Source organism: Diadema setosum, chromosome 5 (genome assembly GCF_964275005.1).
Source record: "Diadema setosum chromosome 5, eeDiaSeto1, whole genome shotgun sequence".
Classification (NCBI taxonomy): Eukaryota; Metazoa; Echinodermata; class Echinoidea; order Diadematoida; family Diadematidae; genus Diadema; species Diadema setosum.
Window position 1 is genome coordinate 45262599 of NC_092689.1, and position 27884 is coordinate 45290482.

The 27884-nt window shown below is 39.8% G+C and overlaps 1 protein-coding gene across 1 annotated transcript; it reads right to left on the reverse strand.

The window, feature by feature from the left end:
• Positions 1-3366: 3366 nt before the first annotated feature.
• LOC140228741 (uncharacterized) lies at positions 3367-27402 on the reverse strand. Its single transcript, XM_072309022.1, has 2 exons — positions 27299-27402; positions 3367-12024 (listed from the first exon to the last, which is right to left on the reverse strand). The coding sequence occupies exon 2, from the start codon at positions 11978-11980 to the stop codon at positions 5315-5317; it is 6666 nt and encodes a 2221-aa protein (XP_072165123.1). The 5' UTR covers positions 11981-12024; positions 27299-27402; the 3' UTR covers positions 3367-5314.
• Between the last annotated feature and the right edge of the window lie 482 nt (positions 27403-27884).

A 27884-nucleotide genomic window follows, 5' to 3' on the forward strand; every position in this document is an offset into this window, starting at 1 on the left:
AGGTTTACGATAACATCTAGGGTGTGATTTTTGACCGACTCATAGCAAAGTGTCTCTTTCAATGGTAATGAGCATAAAATAAAATATAACGAAACTGAAACTGTATTCACTGTCAGTTTCTTCCCGTAATGCGCTTTTCTAGATCAGTAATAATGAACAGATATGACTAAGCCAAATGAATCCCAATTCAAGCAATAGACAAATGTCTCATCAATAAGTCAATACTAAACACGTTCCATTGTACACGGGGCTTGGATGACTAGCTTTTTCAGTTTTTTCTTTCCTTTGGTTGGATTGGGAGCGGTAGACATTAAATTTTCACACAGTACAGCTCTCTCTCTAATGAGTTTTTAAGCGATACATCATCACAGATAACTGATCAGAACACATCTCCCAGCAGTTCCACATCATCGTCTCAAGGTCACGTAATCCCACTATAGAAGGCTGACATCTCATTACCTTTTACCTCATCAAATAATAAGACTTGCATTGCACATGTGAATTTCTTTGTTTGAAGCATTAAATTCTTTAATTTTTTTTTTTTCAAACAAACTAATACATGTAGTCTCTTCTTGTGACTGAGTACAGTGTACGGTGTTGCACAAATATGAAACAAAAATGATGCTACCTGGTGTCCATACATAGATCATCAAGTGCAGTACAATGCACCTTTTGACTACTTCATTATCTTTCTGAAATTTGGCAGAGTGACAATCCATCAACATAAACTTTCCAAATGCTTTCGGATCAACTAACAGTTTATCTAAGATGGAGCAAATAGATATCTACTATGGGCAAGAATGATTTAGTACATACAGGTACAGTGTAAAAGAAAACCTGCTTAACAATGCCCATGATCATGGTGGTTTAAAAGAATATTCAGAATGATGATGATGCTCATGAAAAGATGAATAACAAACTTGAAATCAATTATATTTTGGTCATTTTCTAATTCCTTTTTCAATTTACGGACAGGGGACTGCAGTAGACAGGCAAGCATTTCACGATATTTAAGCCTGATCCCAAATGAGCACTATCTTTCATACTGGCTATCTTTGAAAGGTGTTGGGAGTTACAGTACTAATTAGGGTCAAGGTCTTTTGTGCTCTTCTACAATACTAGTCATGCATACAGACATTTGAATGTCATATGAAATGGCAGCTGAAAGCAGAGCCCTATAATGTAAGTGAAGGACAAAATTCTGCTAGTTAAATGACAATGTAAGTACATGTAGCAGAAATTATACAAATATACCCTGCATGAACAAAGTAGCTTTACTAAAAACTAATTGGGCAATTCCGCAGTTAGGTGGACATGACATGGATAAAAGAAATGTGCCTCTTTATCTTACCCTTTGATCTAGGTATCAACTAATGCCATGGATGTTCACCAATCATTAGGGTCTTTCAAATTCAGTAGATTTTATTTTTCGCATTTATTGATTTTGCGAGATCTAAAACCATCATTTAAAATGTACATGTGGGACTGGGGATGCTGAAATTCACTTAAATGCAAATTACAGTGGGTTCCTTTGAAATTTTTTCCTCAAAGTTTTGCTAAAGGGTAAAAGATGAATACATTTAAATACTCCAGAAGTCATGTGACATTTTGTCAATTACAAAAGGGTGAAATGACCTGCGGAATTACTCCGGACAAATGTAACGTTACTAACCGTAACGTTACTAACCATGCTTTTGGGGGTCTAGCTAAAAAATTATCGGTCGAACTGCTAAAAAAGATTGCATGAACATTTGTCATGATGCAATAATTGAAATTAATGCAACACTTTGTTTGAAGTAACTTGAATTTTTGCACACTTTTTGTTACAAGACATTGATTTTTTTGTCATGTCCTTTTTTCGTAACGTTACTAACCAGCCCTTTAAGTTGCTATAGCAATTCTACTATTTCTTGGATTGTGTTCATTCTTTTCTGTATCATAAACCTGGGAAGGATGAACATGTTTTTGACATAATTTTGACTTGAAATGAATAAATGGTAATTTATTGGTAAAAACAAATATCTAAATTTGTTCAAATGTAACGTTACTAACCGCGGAATTGCCCAATTGTAGTTTTGTGCCAAGGGAAAAGCAGAAAGTTTTGTCATTCTGTAAACAAGGTAGGGAAGGCACTCATTTACCCTGCTGTATACAATCATTTACAAAATGTCATTTGACTTCATCCAGAATGTAACTATGACGTGCATCCTGTGGAAAAACAGGCTGTTTCACTCCTTGACTCTACTACACAAAATGCACAACTCATGTTTATACATTGTATTTACTGTCTGGAACGTATCTGTATCCAGCTTATACCATTTAACACTCAACAAGTATGACATTCTCAAATCCTCTATAAAGGATGCAGAAATTACCCCTTATTTAGAAATATTGATCAATACAATATAACAGTGTTACTTTTCAGTTAATGGCTAGTTTTTAAGCATCTGCATGTACGAAATAATCCTATTTTAGTAACAATGACTACAACACATTTCTTTTTCCCATTCCACACATCATTTTGTGGATTACTTTGCACTTTATGTCATCGTAATGAACATTGGCTGGAAAAGGGAAAGACATATAACATTCAATTTCAATAAAAAGCAGGATCTTGCTATCAAATACATAAAGTCCATTAAGTTAAGAATTTGTGATGCTAGCTGACAATCTCCCTTTCATGAAAATGAGGGCCTTTGAACCTGTTTTCCCCCGATACTGTCGAGATGAAAAATGTAATCCTTATAATCAATGTACGACACTGAGCTCACATTTTTGAACTATACATGTAGTGGAAGAGATGTTTAAGAGTGATTAAAAACACCTGTATATCATACATTGTTCAAAGAAAAAAAAATTCAATATGTCCTACCATGGACATGAAATCCTAATAGCATTGTCCAGAATGCAGTGAACGCAACTTTTATGACAAAACACATTACAGAACACCTTCATGATATGCTTATAACATTATCATACACAGGCAAACAAACATAATATTCTGAGTCATCACTTTTCTAATTCTGGTACATTTGACCTCACGTAAGTAATAAAAATTCAACCTGCTTGGTTATAAATGTGTGTTAATTTTGTGTAAAGTTCAAATTCACATAAGGCGAAGGATTTTGTTGAACATTGTTGTTGTTGTGGCTTGCATGTGCCATGCAGCTTAGGTTGAAATTGCATAGTTGCATGCATGGTGATAGTGATTGAAAGGTGCATCTAACAATTTAGTGAAAGGAAAAATCATTAATGACTTTGTATGTAATGTTTGAACAATGTATTCGTATAGTAAATAACCAAGATTCTCATTATCATATCCTAAACGTTGAAGTTCTGAACAACTGCATGACAAAAAACAACAAACAAAAAACAAACAAAAAACTGTTTATAAGGGGCAAATGTTGGATCATATCAGGTCAAAACCAATCCTGTATTCAACAGAAAAATGTAAGTACTCTTAACAACGCTTGATTATTTACTGATTATCAAGTCTTCTATTGTCTAAAACATACTCTCTGCATGATTAAGTTTACAAATGTGGAAAGTACAAAGTATGACTACTAAGATTTTCTTGACAACACTATATCAGTGTTAAGTCATGTGAACATAATTTGCAATATAATAAACATAGGCACTGTAGAATCTTTCAGACAAAATGCAAACAAGAGAAAGCTCTCCGAGTGTAAAGAATGACAATATTCAAGGTGACATAATTTGATCACCTGCTTCAAACCAAAAACCTACATGATTACAACAATGTCATGTAAGTGACAAATGCAGCCAAACTAGTCTATAAACTTTTTGCAGTCTTCTCTTCTGCTTTTGTGCTTAACACATACAGGGCACAGTATACTAGTAGTTAAGCTATTTACAGACATGGTCAGCAAAATTTAATATCAACACACCTTAAAAGCTACACAAAACAAAACAGCAAAACAAATAAAACTAGTCTTGTGACACAGTACAAGTTCACTTCGAGTAACACAATTTCATCTCCCAGCACTGTCACAGTCATTTGACAGTAAATGCAACATACGTAGCATGCCAAGAAGGCATTCTGCCACAAAGATGTTGATCATACACATATCAAATACTATCATTCCAGTGCTGCTAGATATCCATATATTATGCTTTGATTGGATTCCTGAATGGTTCATAGATTTCTCTTTCTTCTTGTAATTCTCTTAAATACTCTTCCATTAACCCTATTCCCTGTTTGAAATGCCCATGCTTACTAGCTAGGGTTGATGGCTGGTATCACTGTACTGAATATTAATTGACATCATTCGGAACTGGTATAATGAACACAGCAATACATAGCTGCACACCAATATAAGCTGCATACAACATTGATGTCAACATCACCATTAAAAGCAGCTGTGCGATATTCTGCAAAATATGTACATTGTATGAACATGAAAACTATTTAAACCTACTTTGCTCTAATACATACAGAGTCCACAAAATATTGTTCAGCTTTGCTCATTTTTTTTTTCTTACTCCAAGAACTATTGATTTCAAAGTGCCTCTAATGATCCCAAAACTATAGTGATTGTCATCAAGAATGAATGCACACAGTCATGAAATTGTTAAACTTGGCACTCAAGCCATCATGACCTTTTATCTTCACACTGATCAATATTCATAGATTAACTGTGTGATGTATAAATGTAATAGGTACCCATCACAGAAGGAAGGTTACAACAACACTTTGTCTGAAAGTATTCAAATCTCAGGGACTTAAAATGTATCAGACTATGACTCTGCCTTTTTTTCATCTGACATGATTTAGCATTTGAAGTCCAGAATAAACTTTTACATGTTGTAACATGCAAGAGATAAAACCTTTATGATGCAGCAAAATTTTCCAAAGATTTTTACGGCAGAGATATAAGTATCACAATTCTAACCCAAATGTAAGCAGTCTTCGTCTCATAGTTTGTCAGCACAACATTCAGAATCTGTTGTTGATGCAGCAAGACTATGGAGCTATTGGCTACAAATGGATGTTTCAGCTGACAGGGAAAATTTGCATGAAACAAACACAAATGAACAAAACAAAACATAAAAAATGACATGACAAATGGTAGCACGATTGAACAAAAAAAAAATCCTCAAATAATATAAATGGTCTTCAACATTCTTCAAAGGCAGTAATGCTACTCTACAAATTCTACTACACTTAATACAATAGGTTTTCCAGCATTTGCTTTTTACTGCCAATTAGAACTGGGCTGCCCTTATTAGCATTATGAGAAAAATTTCTCTTAGCAGTGGGGGGCAGTCAAGGTCTCTCTCATTCTCCCTGCTGTTACTCCTGAGAAGTAGTGCAGCTCTCATCATACTCATCATACATTAAACTGAGACTGCCGTCACATTTTTTCTTCAAGCTTGTTTTAAACCACAAGGATTTAGACCTAGATTTTATCCTCTTTGTCTGGCTACACGAGTCACTAGATCCAACAGGTGATCTGGGGGTCCAGAGACCATCAGAGTTTCTTTGATAGTCATTGCCCATCAGTCTCTGAACATCTACCTCAGAATCACTGCACAGCCTTGATCGGAAGTCCCGTTCTTGAGCTCTTGCAATAAAGTTTTTAGCCTTATGGGAACTGTCTGGATTGTGGGGAGGGGAAGGTGATATAGTGTTACTGTGCATTGAGATGTCTGGCACTCTGCGAAGTGTGTCACAAAGATCTCCATCCCTTGTACTTTCACTGGTTGTCAGGGTTTTCTTGGTATCTCCAGCACAGCTTTCTTCAACACCACTGACACAGCCCAAAGCAACAAACCTTGATACATGATCCGCGTCTCTTGAGAATTTATGGGATTCGGTGGGATCTTTGAAAACACTAGTTGGCCAATCCTTAGGCTTGCAAGTCTTGTGTGTTGCAGAATCCGATGCAGGTCTTAATTCTGACGACTGATCAAATGACTCTGTAACTAAGGTAGTTTGCGTAGCTGCCACCATCTCTGGACAAGACAGACTTGCAGGTGATGCTGCACATACAGCTGAGCAAGCTCTTTCAGATCTGCTGTTCAGACCATCCACATGTCTGTCAGTGCCTGATGAAAGTGGATAATATGAGTCATCAATGTCACTGAACGATTTACTCCTCCAAGAAGTAGGTTTGGACATGTGTAGATTAGCAAGCTTACTTTCAATAAGGTCCATGCAGGCATAAGGCATTGCTGAAGATCCCTGTTGACGTAGACATTTCAACACATGAGACTCAACAGTAGAGTCCACAAAGGGAATTCCAGTTGCATTGTCCATAAACCCAGCCATTACTTTCTTTGCTTCATGGGGAGATAGGAGATTGGAAAGCACTTCTGCATGGATGCGAATGTCAGCCATTAGGATCTCATATTTTTGACGATGAAGATGTATTTCAGATGTTGTTTGTGACTCCATGCCACGGACTGCTTCATTGATTCTTTTGAGAGCAGAAATGGTAGCATCCCTGATCTCAAGAAGAGGATGAATCAACTCCATTGCTTTAAATTTATTCACCTCTTTTGGGCTTTTCTCCATAGAGAGCATTTGAGACTTGATATCATGAAGTGCAGCATGAATATCTGTCCAAGGAACCATAGATGGAAAGCCATGCTCTTCCAATGACTCCAAAAGTGATGTTGATTCATCATCCTTGGGATCCTGAAACCTATCCTTTCTCAGCTGGTTGTTATGTAGATATGTTCTTCTGGACCTGCTTTTACCTCTTCCCCTACTTGCACGTCTCACATACATGTGACTGCTGTACGGTTTCTCAAGACTTCCAGGACACATTATTCCCCTCTTGTTGAACATGACACCATGACTATCGTAGGAGTGTGTGAGGGGCATACTTTTACTTCTCCGGTGTTTTCTAGAGGATCTTGAATGGGGCCCTGATCTTTTCACCTTTCTGGGTGGTTCTGATGTTTCATCACTTGATTTTTCAGAGTGGTGTTTCATCTTGGACTCTCTCCTAGATTCATCACTCTGGCTAGTATCAACATTGCTTTGACTTCTATGATGAGGGCTTTTGCTTCTTGTACTTTCCTCTGCTCTTGTTCTCTTGCCAAGACTAACTTCCACTGACTCACCAGTCCTACAACTTTCATTTTTCATGTCTGAAATTTGTGTTCCTTCCCAGGGAAGCATATCTCTGTTCACACCATCACACTCTTTTACAATGTTCTCAGAATGTGCACTACTGCCATCTTCCTTGCTACTGACATGTTTATAGTAAGATCCATTTGTATCATCTGAAACAAGGTTACCTGCACTCACTGAGGCATACAATGTTTGCTTTTCCTGCAGCTTGTGGTTTTCAGATTTGCAGGAGTTCTGGGATGGTCCAATCACAGATGGCTTCATACAAAAGCTATGAGACGATACTTCCTTCTTCCTTCCTGTATCTTGGGTACTCCCTTCAGATTCATTAATCCTTCTTCGCTTACTGCCCTTATGTGAATTGTCTACTTGAAAAACATTCTTTGAGTGTCTGCCTTTTCTCTTCTTCGACCTGGAGGATCTCCACTTTAGAGGTTTCAGCTCCTTGATTGGGTATGGACCTACAAATCGTCTGGGATCATAAATGCTTGACACAACGTCATCACTGTTCAGAGGTATTGGATATGGGTCAGTTGCATTTGATCTATCTTTGATAAGTGGCCGGCCATGAAAGTATTTGATACTTCTTTTCGGCTTTTTACTTGTTTGCCACTGGTTAACATGATCTTCCTCCCCTTTAGGACTTCTCACTTCAGTAGAAACTTCTGAATTATCAGGAGGTGCACTGCTACTAGCTTGGTACATATCATTCTCCACAGCACAAATGGAATGTGCAGCATTTTCCCCAGTGTCATTCTTTGCTTCATGGACCTCAGCTCCTTGAGTGGTTACATGGGGTGATTTCTCAACACTCTGGCCTCTTGGTGATCTCTGTGCTCTTCCGGAAATGTTGGTTTTCCCTGCATCATAAACGCCGTCATTTGGATGCCTCATTACTGATGTCATCAAAGCCTCTAGTGCCAATTCTAGAGCAGCACGGTGTGTGGGATTAACGGCAGTACTGATCTGAAACTGAATAGCCTGAACAGCAGCTACTTTCTCTGAATTCACTTTTAAGATCCCTTGGTCTTCACTAAACCAGCAGTTGTCAGGCAAGGAACTTTGTTTGGCTATGACTCCTTGGTAAGGCAATTTCTGGATATGGCATTTTCTCATGGAACGGCAATCCATTTCATCGCTGTCCACTACACTAAGATGATCCGATAATTGATCATTATCCTCTCTGCAATCCACAATATCCCCTTTAGTGTAACTTCTTGACTTATTCATAAGCTCTGACACTGGCACAGACAAATCAGAGCTTTGTTGACTTCTATCAGAACACACACTGAGCAGTCTTTCTTCAGCATTGACCGATGCATTAGATACATAGGCTTGCTTTTGATTCTTCTCACTGCATAAAGATGACAGTTCATTAGTCTTTTTACGACATTCCACATTATGGTAATTGCTGTCATCATTTCTATCAAAAAGAAGAGCCATTTTCTGCTCATCAGTACCATATGGCAAAGTTGCATCAAGTTGTGAAGTATCACTTTTGGTTGTGCAGTCACTTGTACTCTTGATACTTTCTACACCACTGAGATTACAGACAGCTTCAGTCTTTTCTGGGATATCTTCATGCCTGTTTGTCCGTTGGTTCTTAGAATAAGTTGACAAAATAATGGGAATTTGTGTTCGTGCTCCATTCTGAGCCAGATCATTTGCATTATCATCACTAGATGACAATCCTACATTTTCATAGGTTCCAAACTCTTTCCTGTCAACAGAAGATCTTGTCATTTGCTTTACAGTAACGGATGGTTTCACCTCACATATTCCATCCATCTGTGATGCTGGAACACCAGGAGCATGGTTCTCTTTGTTTTGAGGCAGACATGCCATTTCTTCTTCAGAATAGGCAGTGGTGGATTGTCCTTTTTCATGACCTTTTTGCTGCTCACATACTACCTCTTCCATGCCAGGACTTCTATGTTGTGTACATTCTTGACTTTGTGTAGGAAAGAACCCTACATCTCTCTTGTTCGAGTCTGGGCAGACAGAGGTATTTATACTTGCTAGTTCCAGTCTATCATCTGAAAACCACTCCAAGGTACTCTGTGAAGAACTTGGTGAGATGTCCATATCCACTACATCTAGATTGTCTAATTCCACTCTTGGAGAATGTTCAGGGAGCTTCAACTGGAGCTTTCCTACATCACGGTTTGCTTGACAAAATGCATCAGCATTTTGTTGGCTCTCTCGCTCATCCATAGTAAGTAACATACACTTGTGAAGCCTGATGTCACCTTTGCTGTTTTCTGTCATATGGTTGCCTACACACCTACTACTTTCATAACAGATGCTGGAATTTCCTTGGAGTACAGAAATGTGCTGTTCACTAACCTCATCATGTTCACCTACACTGCTCTTGGGTGTCTGATTAATTCTATCTGATTCATGGCTGAACTGCTCAGGTACCCTGCTCACTGAGGTATACACCAGTGGTCGATTTCCTAGACCCTCTCTAGTTAGGCCACGGTATGTCTCTGATGTATTCATGTGACAAACCTCATCATCACTGTGTGACCCATCAGGCATCATGGTTACTGCTTGTGCACGTATGGACACCGTATTGACTGGAGAACTGCTGGACTGAGTGGCGGTATTGGTCGATCCACACACACTCTGCAGATTTTGCCGAAGAGAAAAAGGGACAACTGGACTTTGAGTATTGCTGGTTGTTTCTGCCATGATGTCAATAGCAGGAGTTTTGTCTACAAATCTGCTACTCCCTTTGACTGCCAAATTACTGCTAGCACAGGATTGAGGCAGCATAGAAATATCACATTTTGTATGCCCATCAGTGTTGTCACTTATGTCACTGCTACCAACAGAAACCTCCTCTGGCAAATCCTTACCGGTATCCTCATCCTTCACACGATTAAGCTCTTTCTTGCTGACAAACAAAACATTATCTGGTTCTGTCTGTAATTGTGTGGGACTTGGCCCACTGTCCACAGCAATTTGAAGTCCATCTGGAGCAACCTGTGTGAGAGGGCAGAGTGAAACTTGGTCCTCCACCAGTGAGGATATCACTGTTAAGTGAAGCTGCTGCATATCATCTGCTGATTGTTCTTCTGAAAATGTTGAGACAAGTGGAACACTTCTTTCTAAAGTGTCATGGCTTTCATCAGATTTGACAGAGTCATACACAAGGATGTTGTTCTCTTCTTTAAGAGTTGACTTCTCATCACTAACACAGCTCTTTTCTGTTTCTTGTTTACATCTTTCAAGATTGGGATTGGTACTTCTTTGTTTCAAGGAAGCTTTCAAATCTGGAAAAGTGCAACACTGTACTGTGCTTTGCAGCGCACATTGTAGCTGGTCATTTTGCTTCTCCATGTTGCTGAAATCCACTGCACGAGAGTTCTTGCCAGCCAAGTGACTTTGTGCAGGTGTCAGATTGGGAATCTCCGTCATTGTGCAAGGTCTACTGTCGTGAAGCATGGTGTCCTCTTGTGTTTCTTCTCTGCCATCATCAGTAATATCTCTTATTGTGTCAAGAACCTCACTGGTCTCTATCATATTGTTCTTTACTGCAACAGCATTCTCCTCTGTTATCTCAAATGCTGATGTCATTTTGGAATGTTCATTCATCTTGCCGGTTGCATTGTCATTGTCTTCATCTAATGTGTCTTCAACAGCATGTGCCTTGGTTTGTGCAGACTTGGAACAAAATATCTCTTCAGCATTTTCTGTCATCATTCTGTCATCATTCAGTGTTGCATCATCTTTTCCTGATATTTCTTTCAGCTGTGTAGTCTTGTTAGCAAAATCTTTTTCTGACAAGCCCTTACCAACAGCTGCAGGAGCCCTTGCAGTCTTGGCACACCGTATTCCATCAAATTTTTCTTTCACATCATGATCTGTTGCAAAAGAATATTTTTTGTCATTTTCAGCTCTTGTAGATATTTCAGCACTACTATTTCCTGCACACGACTTAATGTTGTCCTTACTGATACCTTTCTCTACTGTTTTTGCAGCATCATGCACTTCACCTTTTCCTGGCATGGTGTCCAGTATCTCATCAGACCTTTTGTTGTTATCTGTGGTGATTGCTTCTATGAATGTCTCACAAGTGGGTCTTTCAGCACTTCCCTTTGCCTTGCCAGCATCCCTTGGATTGTCAATAGTGTGTGTGTTCACATCTTCAGTAGATGCTACCACACAGTCCTGAGCCACCTTATCAGTGTTGATGCCATCTGCTGTGATGCTGCTCCTCAAACAATCAGGATCACCAGTTTTGTCAGCCAGAACACCAAATACACGACTTTCCTGATATTGTAACTTACTGTCCAAATCTGAAGCTGAACTTACATGTGCCTTTGTCGTAAGACATGATTCGTTGCCATTTGTCAAACAGGGATCTCCCAGTCTGCTTTTCCTTTTGGATGGGATGTTGTGTGAAGGTGCTGTATTTGTATTCTTTCTGCTGTCTATTACAGTAGCTGATATTCCTTTGGCTGAAGAATGAGTCACTCCATCTTTGGGTGGCACACTGCTTGATCCTTTTGTCTGCTGTGATGTCCCAGCTCTTGATACTGATTTTGACTGCTGATGTTTTGCTCCTGCATTTCTCTTTTTGAATTTCTGCTTAGATGATTTGCTGGTAACATTCTGCAATGGCTTGGGTTTTGTCTTCCTCTTGCCCGGTGTGTTATGGCAGGAGAGTTTGTGCAGGCATGTTGATGGAACATTGCTCTTCCGCTTGTGTTTTGCTCCTCTACCCTTTTTAAGCGGATCAATGGTCACTTCCAATGTAACTTCCAACAAGTCACTGAACGATATCATTGATTCCTCTGCATCCTGTCCGGAATCTGCCTTCAAGTCCCTGAGTGCTTTGAATCGATCACTTAATCTTACACCAGTTCCCATCCTTCAGTCTTAAGCATAAGTTCCTGTAGGGTGTAGCTGGAAGTCTGTGTGATGAATGAATAAACCAGAAATGAACGCTACATGTAGTTACACACAAAAGGCTACATTATGATATCATGTACAGTGCACTCCCGTTATAACAAAATAATCCGGAGTGGCAGTTTTCTTTCGTCATACCAAAATTTTGTTGTAGCCGAAAAATAAAGTGTGCAAAGATATGCAGACAATAATTTTGAGATCTGAATTTTTACTTAAATGTTGTAACTAGAATTTTGTTTTAACTGTTTCCATTATAACAGGAGCACACTGCATTTCTCTTCGATAGTACAAACTCCTTTTCCAAAACCATTCCACAATAAGCAAATGCTCGAACTCTTCTCAATTTGTCTGATGCAACTTGGGACTGACAACAAATTTCAATATAGATTATATCACATACACCTGTATGTATCTTTTTTTTTTTTTTTGGGGGGGGGGGGAAGTGATCAATTGGGAATACGTATACATGTTGATTGTATGCAAATTTACCCTAATGTAGTAATCTAAAAGCCCTTGAAAAAGCTTGAAAAAAAAAATGACTACCATCAAGGAAAACAAAGAAACAAACAAAACATGACCATGATCATGCCACAATTATGCGTAGGCAAGGGAAGCAAGAAAAATAAAATGTGTCTTCTTGATGGAAATTACATTTACTCAGAAATGGTACCAAAGGTAAGAGATCTGCATACTGGCCCTGCAATGTTCTTGCCACTTGTCTATTATGCACCATTGGGTGATATTTCAGCATAATACTAATAGAAATTTGAACATAGGGAGTGAAACATGTGTTTCCGCAAAAAAGTATAAACAACTGTATACAGTACCAAACATGCTTGAAAACCAGACCATTGCTGTCTCTCTGACAATATCAAACTATACAGCCCAAATACTTTTGCCAAAGGTAATAGTGGGGCATTGCTGTTTGCCATTATTTGTGACAGCACATCCCAAAAACAAACTAACAAAACCTATCCACAAAACCCGATATTAAAATAGGTGTTCAGGTAAACGTAGTCAATTTTTAGCTTTTTATATCATCTGCAGATCATTTCTTCTATTCTATACAATTCTACAATTTGAAATAAAAACTGAATGGGTAATTGTCTTTTTGCAATTTTTCTAGAACACTTTTGTTCCCTTAAAGGGGGAATCCAATAGAAATATACAATGTAAGTTAGTCTGCTAAGAAAGAGTAAAATATTACGAGTTCAAAGGTATAATTTTGATCGAAATCGGATGAAAAATAAGAAAGTTATGACATTTTGTAGTTTCACTATTTTTGGGGAAAACAGCTCTGGAACAGTCAATATGAATATGCAAATTGCAAAAAGAGCATGTAATTCCCTCATAACTTACCATATAGTTTAAAATATAAAAACATAAAATTTTGACATTTCCAGTTTTTCATTCAAACGCAATTATGCCCATGGCTCACATACTTGTACATCTAACTGACCACTATTCCGAAGTTATTCAACCAGGAATAACATGTTTCAGACTTCAATGACAGAAACATTGAATTTTTGTAATTCTTTTTTTTTTGTACACAATCAATGGAAAATTGTGAGGGTATGACATGATTAGATCACTCATTTGCACATATCCACTGTACAAGAAGTGTTTTGCAGAAATAAGCAAAACTTCAAAATGTCTTAACTTCCTTATTTTTCATCCGACTTCAGTCAAATTTTTACCATTGAACTCGTAAGATTTTACTTTTTTTTTTTTTTTTTTTTTAAATCAGACTGACTTATATTTGGACTGGATTTCCTCATTAATGTAATGTTGTGATTAGGTATTAGACTTTTAGTAACATTCAATGCATGGAGCACTGCTGGGTGACATTAAGCACTTGAATACCTGGTTACTCTTCAATACAGCATCAATGTCCTGCTAATACATGTTACTTATGTTCCCTTTCTACACACACACACACCAGGGACCTACTACACTTGGACGTTCATCGCTTCTTAATTAATTTATGCACCTGTTTCCCTGTTTGTCAAAAGTGGCACAAAAGCATTCTAAACATGCTTTCCTGCATTGATCTTATCATCACCCCGACCAGTGGCGTAACTACGGGGGGGCATGGGGGGGCACGTGCCCCCCCCCCCAATCCGCTGGTAAAAAAAAAAGAAAAAAAAAAGAAGAAAAAAAGAAAAAAAAACCTACCAAGATGGTAATTCAATGGTTAGTAAACTGCTTTTGAAATCGACATGAAAGGATGATCAAGAAAAAAGATATTTTTCTAAGATTTCTTTAAACCATATAATTTAAGAGGTATTATAGTGAAACATTGTTCAAAAAGCCCGGAGACGACAAAAGATTGTGATTCAGTGTGATTCCTGGTTGGCATTTTGAATACAAGCAGGATGTGCGCAGTGTACTCAGAACATCGGAATGGCAAAAAGAGTCGCTGCAATGTTGCGCAATGTGATGTTTGATAGGTTGTACACATTTGCTATCAAAGCTTGATCATTGATTTTGCAGTGTTGCTTTACATACTAGTCTATATCAAAATGCCTTGCATTGCCAATAATAAGACTTGACCTTGGCTATTTCCTAACTTTTCCATCTATATTGATATGAAACACACGACAAACACAAACAAATTAGGGGATGCTCTATATAAAGTGCAGATTTTGGACATCCTTCTCCCGCTTGGTCACTTCGACGCCCCCTCGCTGGTCATACCTCCCCAATCATGAACATAAACCGACACCCTTGACTACCAGTGGCGGATCCAGGGGGCGCACCGGGCGCCCCCTCCCTCCAAAGCGAAAAAAATATATATGTAGCTACAAACGACAGTTTTTGGACTGTAAAATGTCAAAATTTTCAAGCTCGCTCGCTTCGCTCGCTCGCATTTAATCGTTATGCAATTCTCCTGATGTTGCTGTCAGTAATTGCCAGCAGTTGTGCCTGGTGCGCCCAGGCCCTCTCCTTAATTTCCAAAGCGAAAAAATATAGCTAAAAACGGCAGTTTTGGGACAGTAAAATGTCAAAATTTTCAAGCTCGCTCGCTTCGCTCGCTCGCATTTAATCGTTATGCAATTCTCCTGATGTTGCTGTCAGTAATTGCCAGCAGTTGTGCCCGGTGCGCCCCCTCCCCTTAATTTCCAAAGCGAAAAAATATAGCTAAAAACGGCAGTTTCGGGACTATAAAATGTCAAAATTTTCAAGCTCGCTCGCTTCGCTCGCTCGCATTTAATCGTTATGCAATTCTCCTGATGTTGCTGTCAGTAATTGCCAGCAGTTGCGCACGGTGCGCCCCCTCCCCTGAATTTCCAAAGCGAAAAAATATACCTAAAAACGGCAGTTTTGGGAACATAAGATGTCAAAATTTTCAAGCTCGCTCGCTTTGCTCGCTGGCATTTAACCGTTAATATGCCATTCTCCTGATATTACGGCCAGTAATTGCCAGCAGTTGCACCCGGTGCGCCCCCCCCCCTGAATTTTCAAAGCGAAAAAATATAGCTACAAGCGGCAGTTTGGGGACTGTAAAATGTCAAAATTTTCAAGCTCGCTCGCTTCGCTCGCTCGCATTTAATCGTTAAGCCATTCTCGTGATGTTACTGCCAGCAACTGCCAGCAGTTGCGCCCGGTGCAACCCCCTTAATTTCCAAAGCATATATATATATATATATATATATACATACATATATTATTATATATAGCTACAAACGGCAGTTTGGGGACTGTAAAATGTCAAAATTTTCAAGCTCGCTCGCTCCGCTCGCTCGCATTTAATTGTTACGTTATGCAATTCTGATGTTGCTGCCATGAGGTGCCCCCCCAATGTCTTGACCCACGGTACGCCACTGACCCCGACAGCCAGCCTGGATAAAAACATGATGACGCTATGAGAAATCTAAAAACTACACGCGCAGAAGATAGTAATTCTCATAAATCATGAAAAATGTAATTTCATTTGCGAAATAAGCAGGCTCAGCCTGGCCTTTTCTCACTGTAAACGCAATCTGGGACAAATGCGTTACCAAATTGCAACCGCCGCGCTCCCAGTAATTATCGTTTGTTTAGAAGCAGAGCGCTACTTCGACAAAATATTGAAAGGTTTGAATTAAAAGCCCAGGCCAAGCCCTCCACTGTAAACGGACGGAATTGCGGGGCCGAGTACCGCAACTGAGGCCGGGCTCGGCCCCGCCTTGCACTGTAAACAGAGTCATAGACCCCGTTTACAGTGCGGGGCTGGGCCGAGCTGCGGCCGAGCCGCGGCCGAGCCCAGCCTCAATTGTGGGGCCAAGCCCCGCAATTTTGTCCGTTTACACTGCCGGGCTCGGCCGCGCTTTTAATTCAAACCTTTCAATACTTTGTTGTAGTGGCGCTCTGCTTGTAAACAAACGCAATTTGGTATAGTCTGGTTTTCAGACCCTTTGCCAAGTGGATTCCGTGGCGACGAAGTCTCCATTTGGGCAAAGGCCTTTGCCGAAGGAAAAATCCTTTGCAGGACAAAACCACCTTAAACTATACTAGTTTTCGACGTTGAAGGGGTCATATCCTGAATAGCAAAATAGTACAGGCAGAGGGTCTGGAAGCCAGACTAAAATTGGCCGCGCATTTGGTGTCACATGGGTTAAACCAGAGTCGGATATAATCACACATGCCACTTACTGATCTAGTATCTCAACCAATCTGTAGTGTTTATTCAAACACAACAACCCTCAGGACTTCACAACTTCAAAATATCGTTAACGTGTATCTCATCAACTGAGTTGCACATTCGTGTACACGAATTTTGATTCTCAAATCCATACACAAGTACCTTATGGGATATCTCAGGTTCCTGATATGAACCTGCCGTGATATCTTTACATCAATAACCACTCCGTCGCCCTTACTACTGTTACAACTGTTGCAGTACGTCGTTACACCACTTCTGCAACTCACCTTTCACTTAGGGCGAGTATGGGACCTAGCTAACTAACATGGGCTAGTATACTCATGTTTTACACGATTCGATAACACTTGTACCACTTCCTCAAAAAAGAAGGGGGGTAGAAATTATAATTGTAACTATACACACGGGTAATCGTTACTCCATTAACATCTATATACCACCCCCACTTATATGGTCCTAGTGGTACACATGAAGCGACTAAATATCCTCCTACTGATATATCATTAAGTGTTTAACTTCTAAGTTATCTACGTTATCGAACAACAAAAAAATATATATATTCACTCAACCTTCTCCAAATGCTACAAAAAGAGCATCACAATGGAGCATCAAATGCTCGAGCTTACTATACACGGTTCCTCAAACAAACTTCCAGGTACATCACTCACAATTCGCCATAGGAAGGCGTGTACGTGAAAGGGACATAAACTCAACAAGCTCTTGCTGAGCTAATAATCATTCGGGCTTCTTATCCCTTTATCTTGTCAGTTATGCACACACACACAAAAAAAGGACACCTCACGGTCGCACCATATATGATGAAAAAAAAAATATTGTTGACGTGTATCATAGGTATTAATGAACATCTCACTCCTCTCCAAATTGCAACGTGATGAGCCAACTCAAATATAATCGGGCGTATAACATCGCCAGTTAACTTGTTTGGCCACTGTTCCTAGTACCGTACATGAAATATCCAGTGTTCAATTGTCAGTGTACATCACCAATGTTGCTGGACGCGAAAAAGCATACAGAAGTGTCGACAGGCGGATTGAAGAGCGTAGTTTTGCCAACGTTCAGCACATCCAGTGAACTGGTTTTCCACTGGCCGGTATCGTAGTTGACAGCAGCCTTCACCGCATCTGGAATGGCATTGCCGACTTTGGGGCGAAGTCCCGAAACCCAGTTGCCATTGCTGGTTGTATGGACAGTATTCTTCTCCATGGAGAGGAAAAAGAACCTTGGCTTCAAGTGGTCCAGACTGGCTTAAAAGAATTAATAACTGGCGAGGTTCTGCTACGACTCCTCCTTCGACCACATCCCTGCTCAGTCTGTCACACACTTAAAATATTCTTACCCTATCATGTACAAAACTACACAATGTACTACATAGAAACCCTGGACGGCTCGCCCGCGGAATCTAGCACCTGTGGAAATTCCACCCTTTTGTCGCATCGCTTTTGTCTCGTCGCATTCCCCACACAGCTTTCTGCAGTGGGTTATAAAAAAACACACTCGTCATTTTGTTACAACACAAATCGCGCTTCATCACATTTCAACGCACTTATACTACACCAGCAATGGCAACTGTTCCTACTCTATTCACTGGTATATATTCTAATAAAACAGAAACAAAAAACCAAATACATTTCTCCTGTGACATTTGGCCCAGTTTGCGTTTACACCGAGAAAAGGCCGGGCTCGGCCGCGGCGAGACCACCTCCAGAGCGTGGCCAAATGCGCGGCCAATTTTGGCCCGGTATTTGGCCTTTTGCGCGTTTACACCGAAATGAAGGAGGGCTCGGCCGCGGCCGAGCCGCGGCCCAGTCCCACACTGTAAAATGGAGTCTTAGAGAGACCTTCGTTTCTAGTCCATGTGTGTAATAGGTCCGTGCACACACAAAAGAAAAAGAAAAGTGAGAGCAAATCAAGAATGTGAATACCAACTACATACTAGATACTGCCTGGCAGGTGAGGGACTGCTTAGTATACAAAGACAGGAGAGAAATATCTCACCGAGAAGAATCATGCAAACCTTCTAAATGGCTGAATACCCAGGTGGCACTGAATGGCAGCTCACTGCTGTGCACAGATTACACTGTACAATACAAATGTACAAACAAACACCTGTTTGGTGCTTGTGGATTAGTGTCAAAGAAAAGCCGCTCCTTACACGTTGTGGTAATGTAAAAGTGGATATTTTGGGGCGACTAATTTTTCACGCTCGACCGGGTAAGAAGATTTTTGTGTGTCTTTAATTCTGTGGAATCAAGACATCAACTACAGGAACATATGGCAAGCAAAAATATTTGCATGCTTTTATTTTCGCACTAGTTACTGGTTGCACGAAATGCGCAAAAATTTTAACACCGTGACAATTTCCACTTACACAGTAAGTTTGGGCATTGGACTCTTCAATGTGGATGAACACAAAGCGTATTAATTGACATGATGCACACAAGGCTAAATATTCCACTATTGAACATTAACGGTTGTTTTACAATCACGGTACGCACTTCAAATTTGCAGATTATCGGCATCCTTCAAAAAAAAAAAATTAAATGTCATACATTCATGCAAAATCTGGTGTGGCATATTATTAGTCCCAGTCACCTTCACTTTAAACAATGAAAAAAACAAAACAAAACAATTAGGCAAAGCTCTCTTTGGGGCAAATTATTTGTATAGGGCCCCGTTTTTTTGCTCCTCTTTCTTTCTTTCAATCAACAACAAAGCTCTCTAATTCTTCAAAATATGTCAAAATGCATCATTTTGGGTCATCTTTGCAGTCTCATCTGATTTTTTTTTAATGTTTGAGAAAGTGCATCTATTTTGTATGATACCAATCACCACAATGCAATGATATAACATCAAAATGAACAACTGAAACGTGGACATCTGAAATGTGTATGACTTGAGATATTTTGAGCATACAACTGTAGGTTAAAAATTTGGTAAGAAGCATAAAAAAGATGCTCTTCCATCCAACAAGAGACCCGTGGGTCTAGCGCTCACCTGAGTATCGCAAGTTCACCTTTCACGCAGTCAGTAATCTAAAGTATTCACAGCTCTACTAAAATTTGACCAGGCATTCTCAAGTAGAAGATGAAAATGTACAATAAGGGCCCAAATTTTTTTAAGATTCCTTAATTTGGGGGGATTGGGGCCCCCTGGGGCCCTCTGGGTGGGGCATGGTGCCCATTTTGATAAATTGAGATCCTGACCCCCTAGGGATGCTACCTGCCAAGTTTGACGAAAATCCATCATGAGGTTTTCAGGAAGAAGATGAAAATGTACAATTCAGGCCCCCATTTGGACCTTCCCAATCCCCCCCCCCCCCCCGCCCCCAAGAGGGGCACCCCTGGATCTGTTATGAACAAACTTGAAACTACAGTCATTAATGTACTCACTCATAGTATTATCTTAGCTCTATCACTTCTGGTTCTAGAGAAGAAGATTTTTAAAGATTCCTTCATTTTGGGGGGTTTGGGCCCCCTGGGGGCCCCCTGGGTGGGGCATGGTGCCCATTTTAACAAATTGCGTTCCTAACCCCCTAGAGATGCTACCTGCCAAGTTTGATGAAAATCGGTCTTGGGGTTTTCAAGAAGAAGATGAAAATGTAAAAAGTTTACGCACAATGGACGACGGACGAAGGGCGATCGCAATAGCTCACTTGAGCCTTTGGCTCAGGTGAGCTAAAAATGTCCTCTTCAAAAACAGTTCATTTTTTTAAGGACTTTAGGACTTGAAGTACATTGTATGAGATACCCTCAGCAAAGCCTTACTCATATCCTAAACTTCTGAAGTATTTGTTTTACCTACACGTGTTTAATTTCCAGAAAGTGCACATTAGAACTTTGACGATTTTAAATTAGATTCAAATTTTAAATTGGGCCTGATGCCTATCCAAATTTTAAAAGAATGTGCTCTCTTCATGCAATCTTTCTGTAAGTGCAGTCAACTTTGTCTAAGTTGATCTGGATGGGACTGATTGGGAAAACATGATGACTTAGGCGATATTCATTTTTTGCGCATGTTTAAGAATAATCAACTGACTAGGTAAGCATTGTCCCTACCACAAAACGGCAGCATCGTGCAGCTCCATTTCATTCAGCCTGGCGGGATTACAGATTGCCCCAGGGACATGGGCATTATGAATGCAAAGACTCAGCAGGAGAAAGAGGAGGACTCAGATTATATTTTTGATGCACTTTTTCTTGAAAAGACAGCAAACCCTTGTCCTAATAACATATCAGGCCTGACACAAAAATCTAAGCAACTGTTTTTCCTCATAAAAGAGTGAGGTGTTTAAGTAAATAACACTATTGTCTCTCTTGGCCTCAACAGACAGAAAGCCATCGATGGCTTGTCTAGATACAACATGTACCATGCTTTTGTACACTCTTTAAATTTTTGGAAAATACATGTATGTACCTAGCATGTATATGACTGTTTGCACTGAAAAATTGATATTTTGGAGTGCTAGCCACCAGATCTATACAAGTTCTTCTGTTTTGTGACTGGAATCAACACCCCCCACACAAAAGTAACATCAGCTGGACATCCCTTGTTTTCATTCGTGCATGATAATAATCTAATCAATTCCCTGTATTGTTTGTTGCAGATTTCAACCCTGAAACAACTAATGTGAGAGTTGGAGATGGGATACAAAACTCAAAGAAGCAATCAGCAGGCTACAAACACTGTTTACTCAACTTTATAACATCATAAAGAATTATAAAGCCATGTGTGAACAGGGTAGCAAATTGATTCTCTTTGTCATTTCCACACAATGAACATTTGCTTTGGCGGAATTCCTCAAAGCACAGTCTGCAGCACGATGTTGGTTTTGATTCATATTGATGATGTACATGGGGTTACAAAGTCTCCACATTAATGTCAAACTATTTGCCAACGACACTAAATAATAATATATGACTGATAATAATTTCAGTGATCAGGGAACACCTTCAGGATGATCTACTAGGGCCTCAGGGGCAGCCACATCATACCCTCACCAAAAACAAATATCAAGTTGAAGAACCTACATGCATAGTACATCTGAGCATTGCTAATAACCTATAGTGCATGCCTCATGTTGTTTCTTACCAAAAGTAATTTCTCACATCAGTTATGATCGAATTTCTTGGGTGAAACTCGCAGCGGTCAGAGTACTGCTACACAAATAGTGGCTGCAGAACCAGAAATCTTCAAATACACAGCAAATAGCTTGCTTTATAAGAGGTCTAGATTTTTATTACCAGATGGTTGTTTGCCCCCTTCTCCCCTCTCTCTCTGTTGTGTGATCCACTCATTACTTGAACCATGGAGCTACAACTTGGATAGACTCTTCAATTCATAGTCATACCAGGGAGGTGTTTAGAGAAGGGGAAGAAACTAGAATCTCTCCTTTGTACCCATGCTCCTTGCACAAAGAAATATTTATGCTCTCTATTGCAGGGAGTACCTTGACAAAAGACAGCAATTAGTCATTCCTCAGTAACAATAGACTTCGCAAGCAGCATTTTGCTGCCCCTTTTTTATTTTTTGCAGCAACTATATCGTGCGAAGAGAACAGGACAAGTGAAGCAAAATCAACAAAAGATTGTGCTTGTTTAGCTGTAATGCTATTAACTCTTTACGTGCCATGTTTGCATGTCCGGCTCAGTCGATGGTGTGCCAACTTCGTATAATTCTGCTCAAACGCACAAACCCACCCAAACTGATCGATAAATCGCCAAATTTCACAGTACATTGAAAGCATTTCTCGCGATTCCGTTCCTCTCTCATTTAGCTTGCATTTTATGTGGTCATTGACTATCAAGCAGTAATCATTACTGGATTTGCGTGTAAATTGAAAGTTTTTGTTACTGTTTTGTGTGCAAAAGTCATGCTTTTAACAGTAATGTAGCTACTGGTAATGTGGAAGAAAAACAGTCATAGATTTGTCATAAAATAATACATCAAATCAAAGCTTGGTATTTTCTCCACAACTTTACTCACTATTTGTCCACCTCAACAGAAATCTATTTTTCGAAAGGTTACACAGACTTGAAAAAGAGAACGTTATCTCAAAACATAACTAGGTTTGCGTATCAGAATAATGTGGCACACAGGGGGTTTCCACCATGGCAATGCAGAAACACACATTAGCGAATTACCTTACGAGATCTGAAAGATCATCTTGTTAAATCAAATTTGACAAAACTCTTGATTTGTCTACCTGATTTCACTTTGGATATCACAACGTGCATATGGTGGCAATTATTGCCCATTGCTTGATATAATGTCTGGTAATAGTAAAATGGGATGGGCAAGATTTCATGAACTGATTTTAAACTCTTTATGCGCCACAGCGAAGACCCTCTGTGTGCCACATTATTCTGAGACAGCAATGTAGGCGTGCTTCGGGAAAACATTCTGTTTTTCAAATTGATGTGACTTTTAAGTTACACTGGTCATGCAATAAGTAAAGTAGTTAGAGAAAAATGCCAAGCTTTTTCTAAGATGAAAATTTTGTGACAACTCTATGTTTACTTTTCTTTCAAATGACAGGTATGTATTATCCAAGCAATGTATTGTGGCATTTGGCGAATTATCAATTGCTTTGGGCGGGTCATATGTTTGAGCAAAATATGCAAACTTGGCATACCGTCGAGTGAGTCAAGAGTGCGAGCATGTCACTTTGACCCCGTTTACAGTGCAGGGCTGGGCCGAGCAGTGGCCGAGCCTGGCCTCAATTGTGGGGCCGAGCCCCGCAATTCTGTCCGTTTACAGTGCCGGGCTTGGCCCGGGCTTTTAATTCAAACCTTTCAATATTTTGTCGTAGTGGCGCCGTGCTTGTAAACAAACACTATTATTGGGAGGGCACCTGTCGCAATGTGGTATAGTCTGGTTTCCAGACCCTCTGCCAACTGGACTCCGCATTTGGGCATTTGGGCATTTGGGCATTTGGGCATTTGGCCCAGTTTGCGTTTACAGTGAGAAAAGGCCGGGCTCGTCCGCAGCCGAGCCACGGCTGAGACTACCTCCAGAGCTCGGCCAAATGCGCAGCCTATTTTGGTACAGCATTTGGCCTTTTGCGCGTTTACAGTGAAATGAAGGCCAGGATCGGCCGCGGCCGAGCCCTAGTTTGCAGGCACAAACCCTTGTTGGTCGTAAAGGAGTCTGCGCCAAGACTACTACATGCACCACTTTGGCACTGTCCTATAGGCCCTGTGTTGAAGCTTCTCCCAAGGAAGGAGAGGCTGCAGTGCAGTGGTGCGTGTATTAGTCTTGGCATATGCAGACTCCTATACGACCAACAAGGGTTTGTGCCTGCAAACTAGCCGAGCCCGGCCCTTTCACTCACTGTAAATCGTACACGGGGTCATAAAAAGTTAACTACCATGTGAAGACAACATGCTGAAGGCAAACTGAAGAGAAAGTGTCCATAGATCTATGAATTCTTTCAAATCTAACTTGGATAAGGCCTGGCGCTCAAGTACAGACAAATTCGATCCAGACAAGTCCTCTCCTAATTCCACCTCCAATGAGAGGGTGCTCAGTTGCCCACTAAAGTTACATCATACAAAAGACATCCACTGCTGAAGCAGCAAAAGAGGCAAACAAGCATTGTATAATTCATGCTTACAACCAAATGTGGAGTCAACCCATTCCATACTGTAGCCCTGTGTTGTGCATTATCATAAATGTCAAGAGTTCAGTTTTTTTTTTTTTTTTTTTTTTTTTTTTTTTGGGGGGGGGGGGGTAGGTGAGTGGGCAGCCCAAAAATATCTGAGAAAACCCCCCCCCAAAAAAAAACAAAAACAAAACAAAACAAAACAAAAAAAGCAAAAACAAAACAAAAGCCAGACTTTAAAGCAGAAATTGTTTGGTCTAAAATAAAGACACACCAACACCTGCTGTATCTTACCTTAGTGTGAGTAAGACTATCCCTACTGGTACTCTAATTTCCAGTGGACTGTAATGGAAATTTCCAAAGGACTGTATACTCGACAGGTGAATTGTAATTTGTTGAAGAAGCTGCAGGAATATGATAGGAGGGAGATGAAAGGTATAATTACCTATTTGCAGATAAAATAAAAACCTAGCATTAGTGCTTTAAAGTAGTTCTAAAATGTGAGTTAGAGATAGAAACAAACACTGTAAAGATATGAATTGGTAAAATTGATGTTAAGTATTGTTAACTACACAAATTGTGAACAATAGTTATAATAAAAATGTTTCCAGATTACACCATCTAGAGTTACAGTTTATTGAGAAAAATATAAATCTGGATATCTCCATATATTTTAGGCTTTATTGCAAAATCTTAATATGATAGGATGTTTTGTGGCACAACAGACCTACATATTTATGCATTAAATGCCATATCGTGACAATTTTGAAATCACTGTTCCCAAAGGTAACAGGACCTTTAATCTCAAGAAGAAAAAGAAGAAGAAGAAGAAAAGGAGGACCTTTCCTGGACTGACTGTCTACTATTAGTATTATGCCAGAGTCATGACAAATAAAACCCTTGAGGCCAAGGGCTTCGGATGAGAAATTTGAGCTTTTGTTTCAAAGGGGTAAAGTTCAGTTAATCCAGGCTACTGCGCACTCACAACTAGAAAGTGCTCAGTCTAAAATAAGATGCAGAAACTTGGGATCTAGCACTCCAGGACCTGCACTGTGGTACAAATGCTAGGGAAACTACAAGTTGAGAGCAACTGATCAATTTGCTTTTTTTTTTTATTTATTTATTTTTTTATTTCATTACAGGAGGAAAATCTCAGAATTCAGCTGATCTGATATCAGGTAGCTCTTGGCCTTGCTCTAAACATGTGCTGGCTTCTTGTAAAAGTTAAAACCATTCATGCTCCACAAAATCTATAACCTAGATCTCCATCTCTAACCAGCTCCATTCCAGTGTCTATCATTTCCGCAGCTTCTTTGGCAGACATGACCACATTCTGAGCTCAGGAGCAATCATAAAATTATAAATTAGTTTTACCTACCAACCTACCTTTACCAATGGATAGGATACCCAAGATGGGTGTTATTGACCTTCTACCCATGAACTGTTCAAGGACCTGGACCCACATGCTAAGCTAAAGCATATTATAGACAGCTTGCTTTTGGTAGCGCTCAAAAAATAATCTGCCATCACTTTGAATTTTCTTGCAATACTAGCACATCAAAAGGGTCTACCAAGAAACTTATCAGGGTGAAACAGTTTCCAGAATGAGGAGTTGTTTTGAAGTATTTTGAGATCAAAAGTGTAGATTAATTTCAATATTGTATTAAGTGAAGGCTGTAATTCCAGAATAGCCCTCCAATACAGCACTGTGGGGCTGTCATAGAACATTATGTGATGATAGCTTGTGCCCTTGAATGCGATTCACTAATAATAGTGCAGAGGATTGCTGTGGTCGATTTATCGATGACGAAAATCTATTAATGTAGCAACCATGATAGGGTAAGTTCTGAGATTGTGGACTTCCAATTCCAGTGAACCTTTTTAGCTAATATTTTTGTCGTTATCCAAATGAAACCGTGTCATTTACAACATTATTCCACACATTTGAAAATGCATTCATGTACATTATTCCACACATTTGAAAATGCATTCATGTTCATGTAGGCCTACATGCATTCATGCACAAAAATTGACAGTTCTGCAGGTAGAGACCAGACTATACGAGAAGTATGTTTTGTGCTTAATTCAAACTATTCTTTCTAGGAAGCCACTCAAGATCTATACACTTTGAATATCCTTGCAGTGTATAGCATGGATGATACAACTAAGGATTTGTGTCTGATGTATGCAGTGTATAGCTGGATGATACAACTAAGGACTTACCTTGTAGTGTGCGTGTCTGATGTACGGTATGTATAAAAATTTACATCAGACACAAGTCCTCAGTTGTATCATCCTTGACCGACAAGTATGTCTAATTCCGCGAAAAACTTCTCATTTATAGTAACGACATTTGCAGGGCTGCCAACTCTCGCTCATTGAGAGTCAGACTCACTCATTTTGGTCCTTTCTCACTCTAAAACTTTATTTCATTTGCATGCACTTCTATTGATCTCACTCGATCATTTGACTCCTTTAAAAGCATTGGCCTATGATGGGAGTCTCACTCTCAACTAGTTTCCAATGTTGGCAGCCCTGCATTTGCTGGGTCAGTTTTTAGAAAAACTGACCCAGCAAATGTCATTACTATAAATGAAAAGTTTTTCGCGGAATTAGACATACTTGTTGGTCAAGTATCATCCATGCTATACACTGCAAGGATGTGAATACTAGTGTACGTTGGACAGGGGGGTAGGCATATTACTAGATAAGCTAGTCGTACATGTAAGGAACCTAGCACTTGTGCAGGAGAGTCCATCTCTCAGAGCCAGGTTTGTAGTAATCATTACATTTACTGTTAGTGTTACATTTGCTGTTTAAACACTCTTTTCACTACACTGTTTCCTGTGCTCCACCATCCCAGCTTTGCTCTTTGGTTTTAGTCGCTGCTTTCATTGTATAGATTCTCTAGGTTCTACAATACTGATTACTACATGCCATTTGACATTGGTCACTGCGCATTCACTGAAGCATTCAAGAAATCGAACAAAAAAAAAATTAATCGCACTGGGATTACCTTTTAACTTGGCATTATGTCGAATGGCAGCTGACTTGTTGAGAATAACCAGCGATTCCCTAGCTTTGACATCTGGATTCGGTTTGACAGTTCTGTTATAATACATGTAGCGATGGGCCTACTGTGTACTGTCGGCAGGCGATGAAGCAGCATCGCGATCCACCCACGTGCACCACACAGCTTTCAACCATGTACACATAATCTATGACGATGTTTAGTTACCTAGTGAGTATGTGGAGCATGCATGATGTTCCGTGCTGGTGGATGCCTCGTCCTGCCCTATCAGTCACCACTGTCTGACTCTTATCCACGAATAATTGATAGACACACCCAGCAACCGGAGCTAGCTCGTCAGGATACAAGATTCATCAGGCAGTGCACAAAAACAAGCACACTGTTATCTGAAACTGTGCAGTGTTGCCCGATATGAGCTCGGCTACTCGGTCACCAAAAGCCTTCAGAATAGTTCCATCTTTTGCATTACCAATATGAATTAATGAATAGATGGATAGATAGGCCTAAATAATTAATAAAAACATGTATGGAATTTTGTGAAGAAACCTTTAATGGCTACTTTGATATCATT

What these genes read in the sequence shown, in the direction of transcription:
- LOC140228741 (XM_072309022.1), bottom strand. Translation starts at nt 11,980, where the DNA reads ATGGGAACTGGTGTAAGATTAAGTGATCGATTCAAAGCACTCAGGGAC.